Raw genomic sequence first — 13,598 nt, forward strand, 5'->3', positions numbered from 1 at the left:
AGTCACTTCAGTCATGTCCAAGTCTTTGTGACCCTGTGGACTGCAGCCTGCCAGACTTCTCTGTCCGTGGGATTCTCCAGGAAAGAATACTGGAGTGGGTTGCTATGCACTTCCACAGGGAATCTTTTCGACCCAGGGATTGAACCTGATTCTCTTACGTCTCCTGCATTGGCAGGTGGTTCTTTACCAATAGCACCACCTGGGAAGCCCAGGTTGAAAGAATAGACTTGCCACTTAATGAGATGGAAAACTGTAGAAGAAACAACTTTGTTGGGAGCTTCAATATCTGTTCAGGACATTCTAAATTTGAGAAGCTTTTAAAGTCTGGGGGTCATGGAAGAAATCAAGATAGAGATATACTTTAGGGAGTTAGCAGTAAATAGAGACCATATAAATTCATAAAACTGTATGAGATCACCAGTAGAGAGTGAAAATAGTAAAGAAATGTTGCCCAAGAACTCAACCCTTGAATATTCCAACAGTTAAAATACAAGAGGAAAGGGATTTCCGTGGCAGTCCAGTGGCTAAGACTCCATGCTACCAACACAGGGAGCCCAGGTTTGATCCCTGATCAGGGAACTAGATCCCACATCCTCCCACTAAATATCCAGCATGCCACAACTAAAGATTCCATGTGCCACAACTAAGACCCAGCACAGTCAAAAATATTTTTTTAAAGAACAAGAGAATAAAAGAGAATTGGCCTAGAGGCTAAGATGAAGCAAGCAGTAAGATAATAGGAGAACCAAAAGAGGAAAGGTCTAGGTGAGTGAGTGAGTTATCAAACAGACAAACCAAGCAAGTTTTGTAACTTCTCTAGGGACCAGTCTATAAAATAGGAATGACAGTGTTGATACCACCTCCCTTGTGTGGTGACTGTGAGGGTTGATCATAGAGAATGTATGTATATCATCTGTTACAGTACTCCTGCCTGGAAAATCCCATGGACAGAGGAGCCTGGTAGGCTGCAGTCCTTGGGGTCGCTGAGGATCGGACACGACTGAGCAACTTCACTTTCACTTTTCACTTTCATGCATTGGAGAAGGAAATGGCAACCCACTCCAGTGTTCTTTCCTGGAGAATCCCAGGGACGGGGGAGCCTGGTGGGCTGCTGTCTGTGGAGTCGCACAGAGTTGGACATGACTGAAATGACTTAGCAGCAGCAGCACATAGGAAGTACTCAATAACTAATAACCATTTTATTATAAAGAAAACAACTAGAAAACATATGTACAGGGGTTTTTTGGGTTTTTTGTTTGTTTGTTTAATAACTAATGAAAATGTTGCAGGAATTAAAAGAAGGAAAAAAAATCAATCAGTAAGGGTATTAAAGAAGTCTCTGAGGGAGAAAGAGAAATTTGACCCAGACTTTAAAATGGATTTTGGTAGAGGCAGCTGGGGCATTCCAAGGTACTGAGATGAGTAAACACCCAAGAATGGATTTGAATATATCATGGTGGTCAGTGAAGAGCTGTTTCTCTTCAGATGAAATTTCATTGCAGACATGAAATGAAATTATATGAGGTTGTTTTTGTTGTTGTTTCAGTTCAGTTCAGTCACTCAGTTGTGTCCGACTCTTTGTGACCCCATGGACTGCAGCATGCCAGGCTCCCTGTCCATCACCAACCCCTGGAGTTTACTCAAACTCATGTCCATTGAGTTGGTGGTGTTGTTTAGTTTTATTTTATTTGGAAAACTATTTTTTTTAATGTTTGTTCTACTCTTATAAAACTAAGCTTGGTAGACATTATAAGAAAGACTAGTTGAATGGTACCATTCTTACTTAATTTAGCACTTAAACGATTGATGATGGTTTTGCATTTGTGCCATTAGGTTTTACCACCATTGAGGGATGTGACCAATCGACCTGAAGTTGGCTCAACTGTGAGAAATAAGCTGGTGCGCCTCATGACACATGTTGACCTGGGAGTCAAGCAAATTGCTGCTGAATTCCTTTTTGTCCTTTGCAAAGAGAGAGGTAGGTTAAACTCTTTGCCCTCTACTTTTTCACCTTTCTGAGGGTATTTGGGAAATGTTTCTGTTATTAGTGGCCATCCTGTTCTGCTCTTTTCAGAACTTATTCTCTATCTGTTCCATTAGAGGGTTTGAGGAGATAATAAAAATTAATAATTTAAAAGCTTTTCTATATACTTCTGAATTTGTTGAGGCATGCAGACAGATACACTACTAAACACACTCACATTTAAACTTTGCCTCCTGTATCCTTAACCCAGACTTCTTAATACTTATGAGTCAGGACCTGGGATCATTATGAATAATCTGCTTACGTAATTAAGGTGTTACTATTTTGATAACCAGGCAAAGGCCTAGGTTAGTTCCCCTTTTTAATTTCTCTTGGAATTAAAACTACAGGAGTTTTAATCTCTTCATTTCTTCTTTAATCAATAAAAAGTTACTGAATGTGAGCTATAGATGCTTAAGATACATCCCTTACTTTTGTGTTAATGGTAAGACAAAAGTAGAAAGAAATTAAAAAGTAACTATACTATAATAAATACTATTCTATAAGTTCATATAAAGTGATTGCCTTCTGAAATACATCTAACAATTTAAATTATTGGGTTATTTTGCTCTGCAAAAGTTCTCTAAACAAGAACTTGAACCAAGTTATTCAGGTATTTTTACCTATTTCTTTCTTCATCTCCTAGTTTATAAAAGTACTAGTAAAAGTCCCAACTAAGCAGATTTTATATTCCACTTTTTAAAGTTCCCCAGTTTTGTGAGATAGATAACTTAGAGGTGAGAAACTTCACTCACTTCTTCAGTCAGTTGAATTCTTTTCTCCCCCACCAGCTTTACTGAGGTATATTTGACATATAAAATTGTATATATTTAAAGTATACAACATGATGATTTGATATACATATACACTGTGAAATGATTACCTCTGTCATGTTAATTAACACATTCACTACCTCACATAGTTACGTGTCTGTGTGTGTCTGTGTGGTGAGAATGCTTAAGATTTACTATCTTAGCAACTTTAAAGTGTACAACAGGGTTTTGTTAACTATAGTCATCATGCTGTATATTAGATCCCCAGAAATTATTAATCTTATAACTGAACTTATTCATCTTATAAATTGTACCCTTTGACCAGATCTCCTTGTTTCACTACTCTCTACCCTCTGGTAATCACTACTCTACTCTGTTTCTATGAGTTTGAATTTTTTTTCAGGTTCTACTTATAAGTAAGTTCTCTAGTATTTATCTTTCTCTGTCTGGCTTATTCACTTAGCATAAATATTCTCTAGGTTCATCCATGTGTTGCAAATAGCAAGATTTCATCTTTGTCGTGGCTGAATAACATTCCATTTTATATACAGTTCACCGTTGACACGAGTTTGAACTGCTTGGGTTCACTTAGATATGGATGTTTTTTAAATAAATACACACTATAGTACTACATGATCCACAATAGGTTAGATCTACAGTTGGTTGGGTCTGTGGATGTGGAACCACAGACACAGAAAGCAGTCTATAAAACTATATCCATATTTTCAGCTGCATGAAGGGTGGAAATCCCTAACCCTGGGATTCTTTAAGGGCCAACTCTGTGTGTCTTATCGGTTCTTCTGTTGGTGAACACTTAGCTTGTTTCCATTTCTTGGCTATTGTGAAAAATGCTGCCATGAACATGGGAGCTGAGATATCTCTTAGCTGCTGACTTCATTTCCTTTGAATATATTTCCGAAAGTGGCATGCTGGATTATATTGCAGTTCTATATTTAATTTTTTAGTAACCTCCATTACTGTTTTCTGTAGTTGTTCTTCAGTCACTAAGTCATGTCCGACTCTCTGTGACTCCACAGACTGCAGCACGCCAGGCTTCCCTGTCCTTCATAATCTCCTGGAGTCTGCTCAGATTCAAATCCATTGAGTCAGTGATGCTGTCTAACCATCTCGTCCTCTGCCGCCCTCTTCTTTTGCCTTCAGTCTTTCCCAGCATCAGGGTCTTTTCCAGTGAGTCAGCTGTTCACATCAGATGGCCAAAATATTGGAGCTTTGCTTCAGCATCAGTCCTTCCAGTGAATATTCAGGATTGATTTCCTTTAAGATTGACTTGTTTGATCTCCTTGCACTTCGAAGGACTCTCAAGAGTCTTCTCCAGCACCACAATTCATAAACATCAATTCTTTGGTTCTCGGCCTTCTTTGTGGTCCAACTCTCACATCTGTACATGACTCTTGGAATAGTAGCTAGTAGCTACACCAATTTCCATTCCCACCAACAGTGTAAGAGGGTTTTGTCTTTGCCACATCCCTCCACATCCCTGTATCTCTTGTTTTTGATAAATCCATTCTAATAGATGTGAGGTGATCTTTCATTGTGTTTTGATTTGCATTTTCCCTGATGATCAGTGACATTGAACACCTTTTCATGTACCTGTTGGGCATCTGTATGCCTTTGGAAAAGTGTCTATTCAGGTCTTTTGCCTAATTTTTCATTGAATTGTTTGGGAACTTTTGTTATTCAGTTGCATTCATTGAAATTCTTAACCTTCATTTCTGACTAATTGATACAACCATTTAAGTTACTGCTAAGATAGTATATTAATAAAATCAATATCACTATAGTGATAATAAACACAACTATTGAGGTATCATGTGTCAAACATTCTAAGCCATAATCTCATTTCATTCTCATAAGGATTCTAATGTAAATATTATTATTATTTCAGTGTCATAAATGAGGCAAGAGTTTCATCCAAGGTCATGCAGTTGCTTAAAGCTAAGCCTGAATTTGAGTCCTGTCTTTCCATTCTGCCATATTTCCTCTCATAATACAAGTGACCCATAATGCAATACAAATGAACAACCTGGGTTTGGACTGCTGTCTGTGGTCCACTTATATGCAGGTAAATATATACTACAGTACTATGCGAGCCACAGTCAGTTTCACTCACAGATGTAGAACTGCAATAATGGAGGGCCAACTGTAAGGTTATGGGAGGACTTTCAACTGCTTGGAGGGCCATCATCCCTAATACCTGTGTTGCTCAAGGGTCACTAGTAATTATCCTCAACTGTTCTCACAGACTAGCTCATTTAACATCTACTCTTTTAAGCAATTCAATTATTTCTATGAAAAAAGATCCCACATCTTGAAATTAAGTGATTGGAATAGTGCCTTGCATTTAGTAGTCTGTAAGAACTTGCTGAATTCAATCAATTTTTCTGAGATCAGAAATTAGCTGATTTTCAAGTATAATTGTTTGTATATATGTGTGTATATAATTGTGTGTATATATGTGTATATACATATATATACATACACATAAATCTAAACCACACATGTATGTATTCATTAAAAAATGTTTATCAAAATATAATGTTTATCAAACGTTTATCAAAATCTTATCCATTGTTACCTCTAAGTAGTAGAATGCCTGGAGATTTTCTTTTAGTTCTCTGTATTTTATAGTTTTCTACAATGAACATGCATTTATTACCTAAATACATAAATTACATTTCTAAATATATATCTAAATAATTTTATAAATCTAAATATAGTTCAGCTCAGTTGCTCAGTCATGTCTGACTCTTTGCCACCCCATGGACTGCAGCACGCCAGGCTTCCCTGTCCATCACCAACTCCCAGAGCTTATTCAAACTCATGTCCATAGAGTCAGTGATGCCATCCAACCATCTTATCCTCTCTTGTCCCCTCCTCCTCCTGCCTTCAATCTTTCCCTGCATCAGGGTCTTTTCCAGTGAATCAGTTCTTCACATCAGGTGGCCAGAGTATTGGAGTTTCAGTTTCAGCATCAGTCCTTCCAATGAACATTCAGGACTGATCTCCTTTAAGATGGACTGGTTGGATCTCCTTGCTGTCCAAGGGACTCTCAAGAGTCTCCTCCAACATCACAGTTCAAAAGCATCAGTTCTTTGGTGTTCAGCTTTCTTTATAGTCCAATTCTCACATCCATATACGACTACTGGAAAAACCATAGCTTTGACTAAACGGACCTTTGTTGGCAAAGTAATGTCTCTGCTTTTTAATATGCTGTCTAGGTTGGTCATAACTTTTCTCCCAAGGAGCAAGCATCTTTTATATATAAATGTATATATATAAATATAATCAATCACCTCACATAATGTGTGTCATAACACATATGATATATACATTTAAAATGAATTTGTTAATTGTTTTTTATTTGAAATGGTTAACTTTGTTCCCCTAGGACCCCGTATTCAAGGTTTCATAGTCCTAACTTTGAGCCCCAAATGCATGTTCACAAAACTTTTATCTTTTTCATTTGATCTTTAACAATTATTTATATTCATCTGCTTTTCCTTCCAGTTAGACTTTAATAGTAAAAGTATTCTTTTGGAATACAAATTTGCTTATTCAAATTTTGAATACTTTTTGAGGTAGACCCTGGGAATACAAAGATATACATGATAAACAAGGTCTCTGCCCTCATATTATTTACTTTATCAAGGATTATAAATTCAGATGCCTACAAAATTAATAAAGTAAGTCAAATGGATAGAACATAAGATGATCAATGAAGACTGATACTTAGCTAATTGTTGGGGAGATAGTGGGTTGGGAGTGGAGGAGCAAGGGGAATGTGGGGGACTAGAAAGAGGACCGTGGTGCTATTTAGCTCCAGCCGATTGTTACCATGAAGGGACATGTGGCCAGTGTTACCAAATCATCCAGATTTTTCAAGATAAGCCAGGACTCTGGATTTTTACATAAAATTCCTCAGTTTTTAAATGCTGTCAACTAATTCTCATTTAAAATTCTAATTCTAATTTAAAACCACCAAAAAGTTTGTAGTCCATATTCAACTTAAAAGTCTTCATAAGATTTTGGAGCTTGGGTTGGGTTTGGAGACAGATTGTATCACAGTAAAATAAATTTAAAATAATTTATCAGAGTGATTAAACTTGCCTCTTAAAGATGAATGTCTTTAAGCTGAGTTTGAAAGTTAAGGTACCATGATCCAGGCACAAAGGTCAGACCACCAAGTATAAACAGCACAAAGCAGTCATATTGGGTTAGGAACAGAGATGAGATTAAGAATGAAAACTGAAACAGAACGAGATACAAATTCAAAACTATGGAAGATTTGGTACAGAAACAGCTATCTAAGTGCCCTCTGTGCCAGGCTAAACATATCTGGCAACTAACAGCTGCCTCTTTGTTTTGTTGAGCCCTGACAAAACTAAATTTTTATTACCTGTTCTGCCAATTATGTACTTTATACAGGGGCCCTAAAACAAGCCTCACATAGTTTAATAAAGAAAATAATTTGTAAAACAAGCCTTTGTGGGTATTTCCCCCCTTCCCAAACTCCTCCTCTTAACACATTTATTATTTCTTAGCATGTGTTAGGCACTGTGGTAGGGCAGAGGCTGAATTGCAGAGATAAATAAGGCTTAAACTCTCTCAGCACATAGCCCCACACTTTTATATGCTTGCTTTTGTCTCATTTATTTCAGTCACAGTAATAGGAGTGTCAGTGGCACCCCTCTCCAGAAAATCCCAGGGACAGGGGAGTCTGGTGGGCTGCTGTCTATGGGGTTGCACAGGGTCGGACACAACTGAAGTGACTTAGCAGCAGCAGCTTGAAACCAAGCAGTCTCCCTCTCCTGATGATCTTTTCTCTTCTTGTCTTCTCAAAAGCCTTGCTCCATCAGGTGTTAACCCTTTGTTCCTTTATTAACTCTTCCTAATTTGTTCTTCTTTTCAGTATCCTTATTACCCACTCAGACTTCAACTTGCAGCAAGTAAGGCATTTCCACCATTCCCTACTTCCCAGATTCCACTGAAAATGCTTTCAGTAAGGTCACAAAGTCACAAAGAAACAAAGTGTTAGAAAGTGTTAGTTGCTCAGTCCTGAGACCCCTGTGGACTGTAGCCCTTCAGGCTTCTCTGTCCATGGAATTGTCCAGGCAAGGATACTGCAGTGGGTTACTATTTCCTTCTCCAAGGGTCTTCCTAACCCAGGGATCAAACCCTGGTCTCCTGCATTGCAGGCAGATTCTTTACCATCTGAGCCACAAGGGAAGCCACAACTAATTTTCAAAAGGAATGGATAGTTTTTAGTCTTTATCTTAATAGCATCTTTCTTTTGTAACAGTTGATACTGTTGACCACTGTCTATCTCTACTACAACACACTCCTAGATTTCCTTTGACCCACCTCTCTGTTCATTCTTTTCAGTCTGATTTGTTCACTCCTATCTTTGTCCACATCTAGTTGCTATCTTTCTCTAAAGTTCTCATCTGGCCCCATCCTCACTTTACCTTGCTTCCTGAGCAGTATTATCCCCTCCCGTGGCTTCTGCTTCAGCCTATTTGAGGGGGATTTCCAAAGCTGCATCCCTCTTAATAAACTATTAAAATAATACTATCCCTCTGTTTCTGGTCAGGTTTTCTTCATTCTTTCTTACACACGGCTGAGAGCGGGACTGTTCTAGGGTACACATATCCTATTGGCATTCCCCCTTATAAAACTTTCAATGGCTGTGTCACCTCCATGGTAAAATACAAATCTTACCTCCATGGCCTACCTTTATAGTGTAAATATGCTAAATCTACTCCCTACCCTGCACTTTTTGCTTAATCATGCTAAAGACTTCTTTATTCTTACCTAATTATACTGTGCTGTTCCTTGGCTCATCTCCACGGCTTTGCAGATGCTGTTCCTTTCGCATGGAATGCTTCTTCCATCCTTGTTAGCATAGTGAGCTTTATGTATTCTTGAAGATCATAATCTTCATCTGTGTCATCTGTGTGAAGATCATCCAATGAAGAGTTCATCATTCTCTGCTTGGTACCATTTTTACTTAGCCCTCTCTCTTTTTAAAATACTTCTGACATTTGTTATAACTCTTTGTTAAACTTTTATTCTGGACATTGAGTTTCTCTAGGTTAGATATCTTGTCTTCTTCACCTTTGGTTCCCCAGTGTTTAACAGAGTACCTTACAGGTAGTAGGTACCCCATAAATGTTTAATGAAAGACCAAACATTAATGCTGTCTATGAATTCAGTATAGTGAATACACTGTCTTATGGACTTTTCCATATAAAGGAATAATTGTAATATACTTTGGTAAGCACCATAAGAGAAGAATGTGCCAGGTACAGCAGCAACCTGGAAGAGGAAATGATTGGTTGGTGTGGAAAAGGTCAGAGAAAGTCTTCATCCAAAAGAAAAGAGAAGTGGGAAGAAGCCTTGTTATATACAGGAAAGAGACTAGTTCAAAGTGTGAGGAATCTGCATTGCACAGGAGCAGTAGGAGATGAGTTTGGGAAAGAAGGCAGAGGCAAGAAAATGATCCCTCTAGGCCCTGTTTTAGAATTTGAGCTTTAGCCTTTGGGGGAGGTTTTGGAGGTTTTATCCAGAAAGGTGCTTATGTCATACTTTTGCTTTACAAGGATATAAGGGAGTTGTGTGTAACCAGGAGAGGAGGGGGTGTGAGATTGGAAGTCCAGAGACTAGTCAAAGGAAGCTTCTAGTACAGTATTTCAAAAAGTCACAGCATTTAACTGAAAGGAAAAGTACTGTAAATCCTTCTCTGTGTAACAGAGAGGGGGGAATGGTTTCTGGTAGAATCTGGTTCTGCCCTTCTTTCTCCTCAGTAAAAGAGCAAAGCCTTTTTTCTTTTTTTCTCTTAGTCAAGTGTGATAAACCCATGCTTTGTATAAGCAGTAATGTCATTACTACCAGTGCAGTTCTGACTTTGCCTTGTGCTGCTGTGGTTGCTTTCCTCTGTTCATAGTGCCCTCTAGCATCTTGATAAAATCATGGGGAAATCTTTCTTGTCATTTGTTTCATTTCTTCAGCAGTTTCATCTAAGTGCATGGATGAGTACTGTGACAAAGACAAAAACATATGTTGTGTTTCTTTTTTTTTTTTTTCTTTTAAGGACCACTCAGAAGATCTTTTGTTTGCCTTAACAGCTCATCTTAACATCCAAATTTAGTGCATTTTCCTTTTACTACTTTCTCAATATCAAATAGGATATTATAGAGAATATTCAAAAATAGACTGAAAAGTAATTAGAAACACTCCACTAGATATCAGTAATATAAATCAGAACTTCACAAAGAAAATGCTTCCTCACTGTGTGGTTTTTGTAGTCCATTTGTCTCTCCTTCTGAACACCAGTTTTTAAGTGTTTATCTTATTAGCAAATGTTCATTTGATTTTTAAATTATCGGCTATAGCCTTATCTACTGTTCTGAAAGCAAAGTGTGTCTGAAACAGTCTTTGTAACCCAACCTATCACAGAGTTGACACAGAAGGTTTGTTCCAATGAATGAACAGTAAGTACAATTTTCATAAAAGTGCTAGGAATTTTTACCATTCACTAGCTTCCAGGAGGATTTTCTACATAAGAAAGCAGGTTATTTAGTGTTCTGTTGACTTCTTTTTAACCTATTTTGGCCTTTCATAAACTATATTCTTAAACTATTTTAATGTTTAGCCACTGTAGGTGGTTATTTAAATTTTGTGTCTTTTTTAGTTATTTTTTAGTATATTTATTTAAACCATTTATTCATAGCATCTCAATTTAGACTTTCACAGTTTCAGTGAGTATTTTTTTTTTTTCTGGAACTGCTAAATATCCGTATTTGTTTAAAAATATATCTTATCCAAAAACTTGCAATGAGAGTGTCATTATTAATGTGGGTTCAGATATATGATCCTTCAGCCTCAGTGACTTTGTGTCTGACCATGTCTGGGGTCATGAATATTAGGAATATCTGTATATACTTTTTATTCACTTCCCCTAATAACCATTAAGGCTTCCCAGGTGGTGCATTGGTAAAGAATCTGTCTGCCAGTGCAGGAGACACAAGAGACATGGGTTTGATCCCTGTATGAGGAAGATCCCCTCGAGCAGGAAATGACAATCCACTCCAGTATTCTTGGCTGGAAAATTCCATGGACAGAGGAGCCTAGCGGGCTACAGTCCATAGGGTCACAAAGAGTTGGACATGACTGAGCATGCACATATAATAATCCATTAAGAATCCATTAATTTATCTAAATCACTCCATCTTGTGGAAGAACTGATGGAAAGAGAGAGCATATCAGATTTGTTCACAGGGCTTTCAAATTATATCACCATGATCCCTCATTAAATTCTGATGATTCTACCCAACACCCATTGAGAATTAGTACCAAAGAGACACAGTTACCAATAGGTTTTGATGTAGAAAATAGTTAAAAGTGACTAATGTAAAACTTTATTTAATCTACTTACATTATTAATCCATATTTCCTTTTGCATAAATTTTACTAGTTTCTGAGTCCTTTGAAAGCAGACTTCCCTTTACTTGCTCCCAAACTACCTAGTTTCAGTGTCAAGGGAGATACTCTGTTATTAAAGTATTTGAAAATTTAATGAACAATTCTATTCTGGACTGTTCATCCTACATCCTCTCGGTGCCCTTCATGGTACAGTGCAATGGTGTTTCAAGAAGTTTTGCAAAGAAGACAAGAGCCTTGAGGGTGAGCGTAGTGACTGGCCATTGGAAGTAGAGAAGTTGCCCAAGAACTCAACGTCGACCATTCTACAGTCATTCAGCATTTGAAGCAAATTGGAAAGATGAAAAAGATAAGTGGGTGCCTTATGAGCTGACTGAAAATTAAAAAAAAACAAACAGAAAACCATCATTTTGAAGTGTCGTCCTCTCTTATTCTACACAGCAACAAACTATTTCTCAATTGGATTGTAATATGTGACGAAAAGTGGATTTTATATGACAACTAATGACCACCAGCTCAGTGGTTAGACTGAGAAGAAGCTCCAAACCACTTCCCAAAGCCAAACATGCACCAAAAAATTGTCATGGTCACTGTTTGGTGGTCTGCTGCCTGTCTGATCTACTACAACTTTCTGAATCCCGGCAAAACCATTACATCTGAAAAGTATGCTCAGCAAATCAATGAGATGCACTGAAAATGGCAACATCTGCAGCCAGCATTGGTCAACGGAATGGGCCCAGTTCTTATCCATGACAATGCCTAATCGCATGGTTGCACAACCAATGCTTCAAAAGTTGGACGCATTGGACTATGAAGTTTTGCCTCATCTGCCATATTCACCTGACCTCTCGCCAGCCAACTACCACTTCAGTCATTTCGACAACTTTTTGCAAGGAAAAATGCTTCCACAACCAGCAGGAGGCAGAAAATGCTTTCCAAGAGTTTGTGGAATCCTGAAGCGTGTATTTTTACACTATAGGAATAAACAAACTTACTTTTTGTTGGCAAAATGTGTTGATGATAATAGTTCCTATTTTGATTAATAAGGATGCATTTGAGCCTAGTTATGATGATTCATTCAAAATTCACTGTCCAAAACAGCAGTTATTTTTGTACCAACCTAACACCAGATACTTTTCTAAGTACCTTGCATGTATTAATCTGTGAGTTAGGTATTATTCCAGTTCTGTATATCTGAAAACTGGAGTAAAGAACTGCAAAATAATTTACCTAAGGTCCATGTGCTAATAAGTGGTAGAGTTGTCATTAAGGTCCAGCAGTTCCTGGCCTTATACTCACTGGGTATATATAATGTGCTTCCATACTTTTTCTGATTTCTTTGAAAAAGCAGTAACTTAGCCTATCCTGTTTACATTTGCTAATATGCTTAGGTTTTCTTGGACTTCCCTTGTGGCTCAGCTGGTAAAGAATCCACCTGCAATGTGGGAGACCTGGGTTGGGAAGATCCCTTGAAGAAGGGAAGGCTACCCACTCCTGTATTCTGGCCTGGAGAATTCCATGGACTGTATAGTCCATGAGGCCACAAAGAGTCGGACACAACTGAGCAACTTTCATTTAGGTTTTGTTATTCCTTATTATCTTAATTCCTATTTCCCTCCAGTTCCTATAAAAGCAATAAGAAAGATTTTACATTATATGCTATATTGGTAAAATCCCAGTCTGGCTTTCCTTAACTCTAATCATCATTTCTCTGAAACTGAATAAAGAGAACAATTTTATGATCAAAACCTTAAAACATCACCCTTACCAATGGCCTGGCAGTCACAGAAGCCCCACTCCTGCCACAGAGTGTATTCAAAACAGCTCCATTTGAATTTCTGATACCTTAAAAAAGGGTTTTGGTCCTCAGAGCATATAGGATTACTACTACCACACTTTGACAGCCTCTCAACTTTTAAGATTACTACCATGGCATGTATGTCCAGCTTCCCTGTGTTGGTGAGTTGTTGGTGATGACAGTGAGCACTCAAGGATTCCTGTCTAAAAACCTGTTCTGTTTTTGCAGTGGATAGTCTCCTGAAATACACTGGCTATGGGAATGCTGCAGGACTGTTGGCGGCCAGGGGCCTCTTGGCTGGAGGAAGAGGAGATAATTGGTACTCAGAGGACGAGGACACAGACACTGAAGAATACAAAAATGCAAAACCAAAGTATAGTATCACATTTCTTTTCACCTAACTTTGTCTCCCTTTGGATTGGTTATTTGCCTTTCACTTCCTTTGTCTTTCATTTCTCTTCTTTTGTGGATTTGGAAGCTCCTGTTTAATATTGTTTTAGAGGTGGTTGCATAGCTAGTGCCTTAGAGAATGACATCAAGTGAT

The 13,598-nt window shown here is 37.9% G+C and overlaps 1 protein-coding gene across 2 annotated transcripts in view; it reads left to right on the top strand.

The window, feature by feature from the left end:
* Positions 1-13,598, top strand: part of RIC8B (RIC8 guanine nucleotide exchange factor B) — a 101,899-nt gene that overhangs the window by 61,884 nt on the left and 26,417 nt on the right. For both annotated transcript variants that reach the window (XM_052640074.1, XM_052640075.1), the window contains exons 7-8: positions 1,834-1,978; positions 13,283-13,427. In XM_052640074.1, the coding sequence (XP_052496034.1) occupies positions 1,834-1,978; positions 13,283-13,427 (290 nt within the window). The remainder of the gene's footprint in view (positions 1-1,833; positions 1,979-13,282; positions 13,428-13,598) is intronic.

The sequence above is a fragment of the Budorcas taxicolor genome, chromosome 5 (genome assembly GCF_023091745.1).
Source record: "Budorcas taxicolor isolate Tak-1 chromosome 5, Takin1.1, whole genome shotgun sequence".
In the NCBI taxonomy this organism is placed as follows: domain Eukaryota; kingdom Metazoa; phylum Chordata; class Mammalia; order Artiodactyla; family Bovidae; genus Budorcas; species Budorcas taxicolor.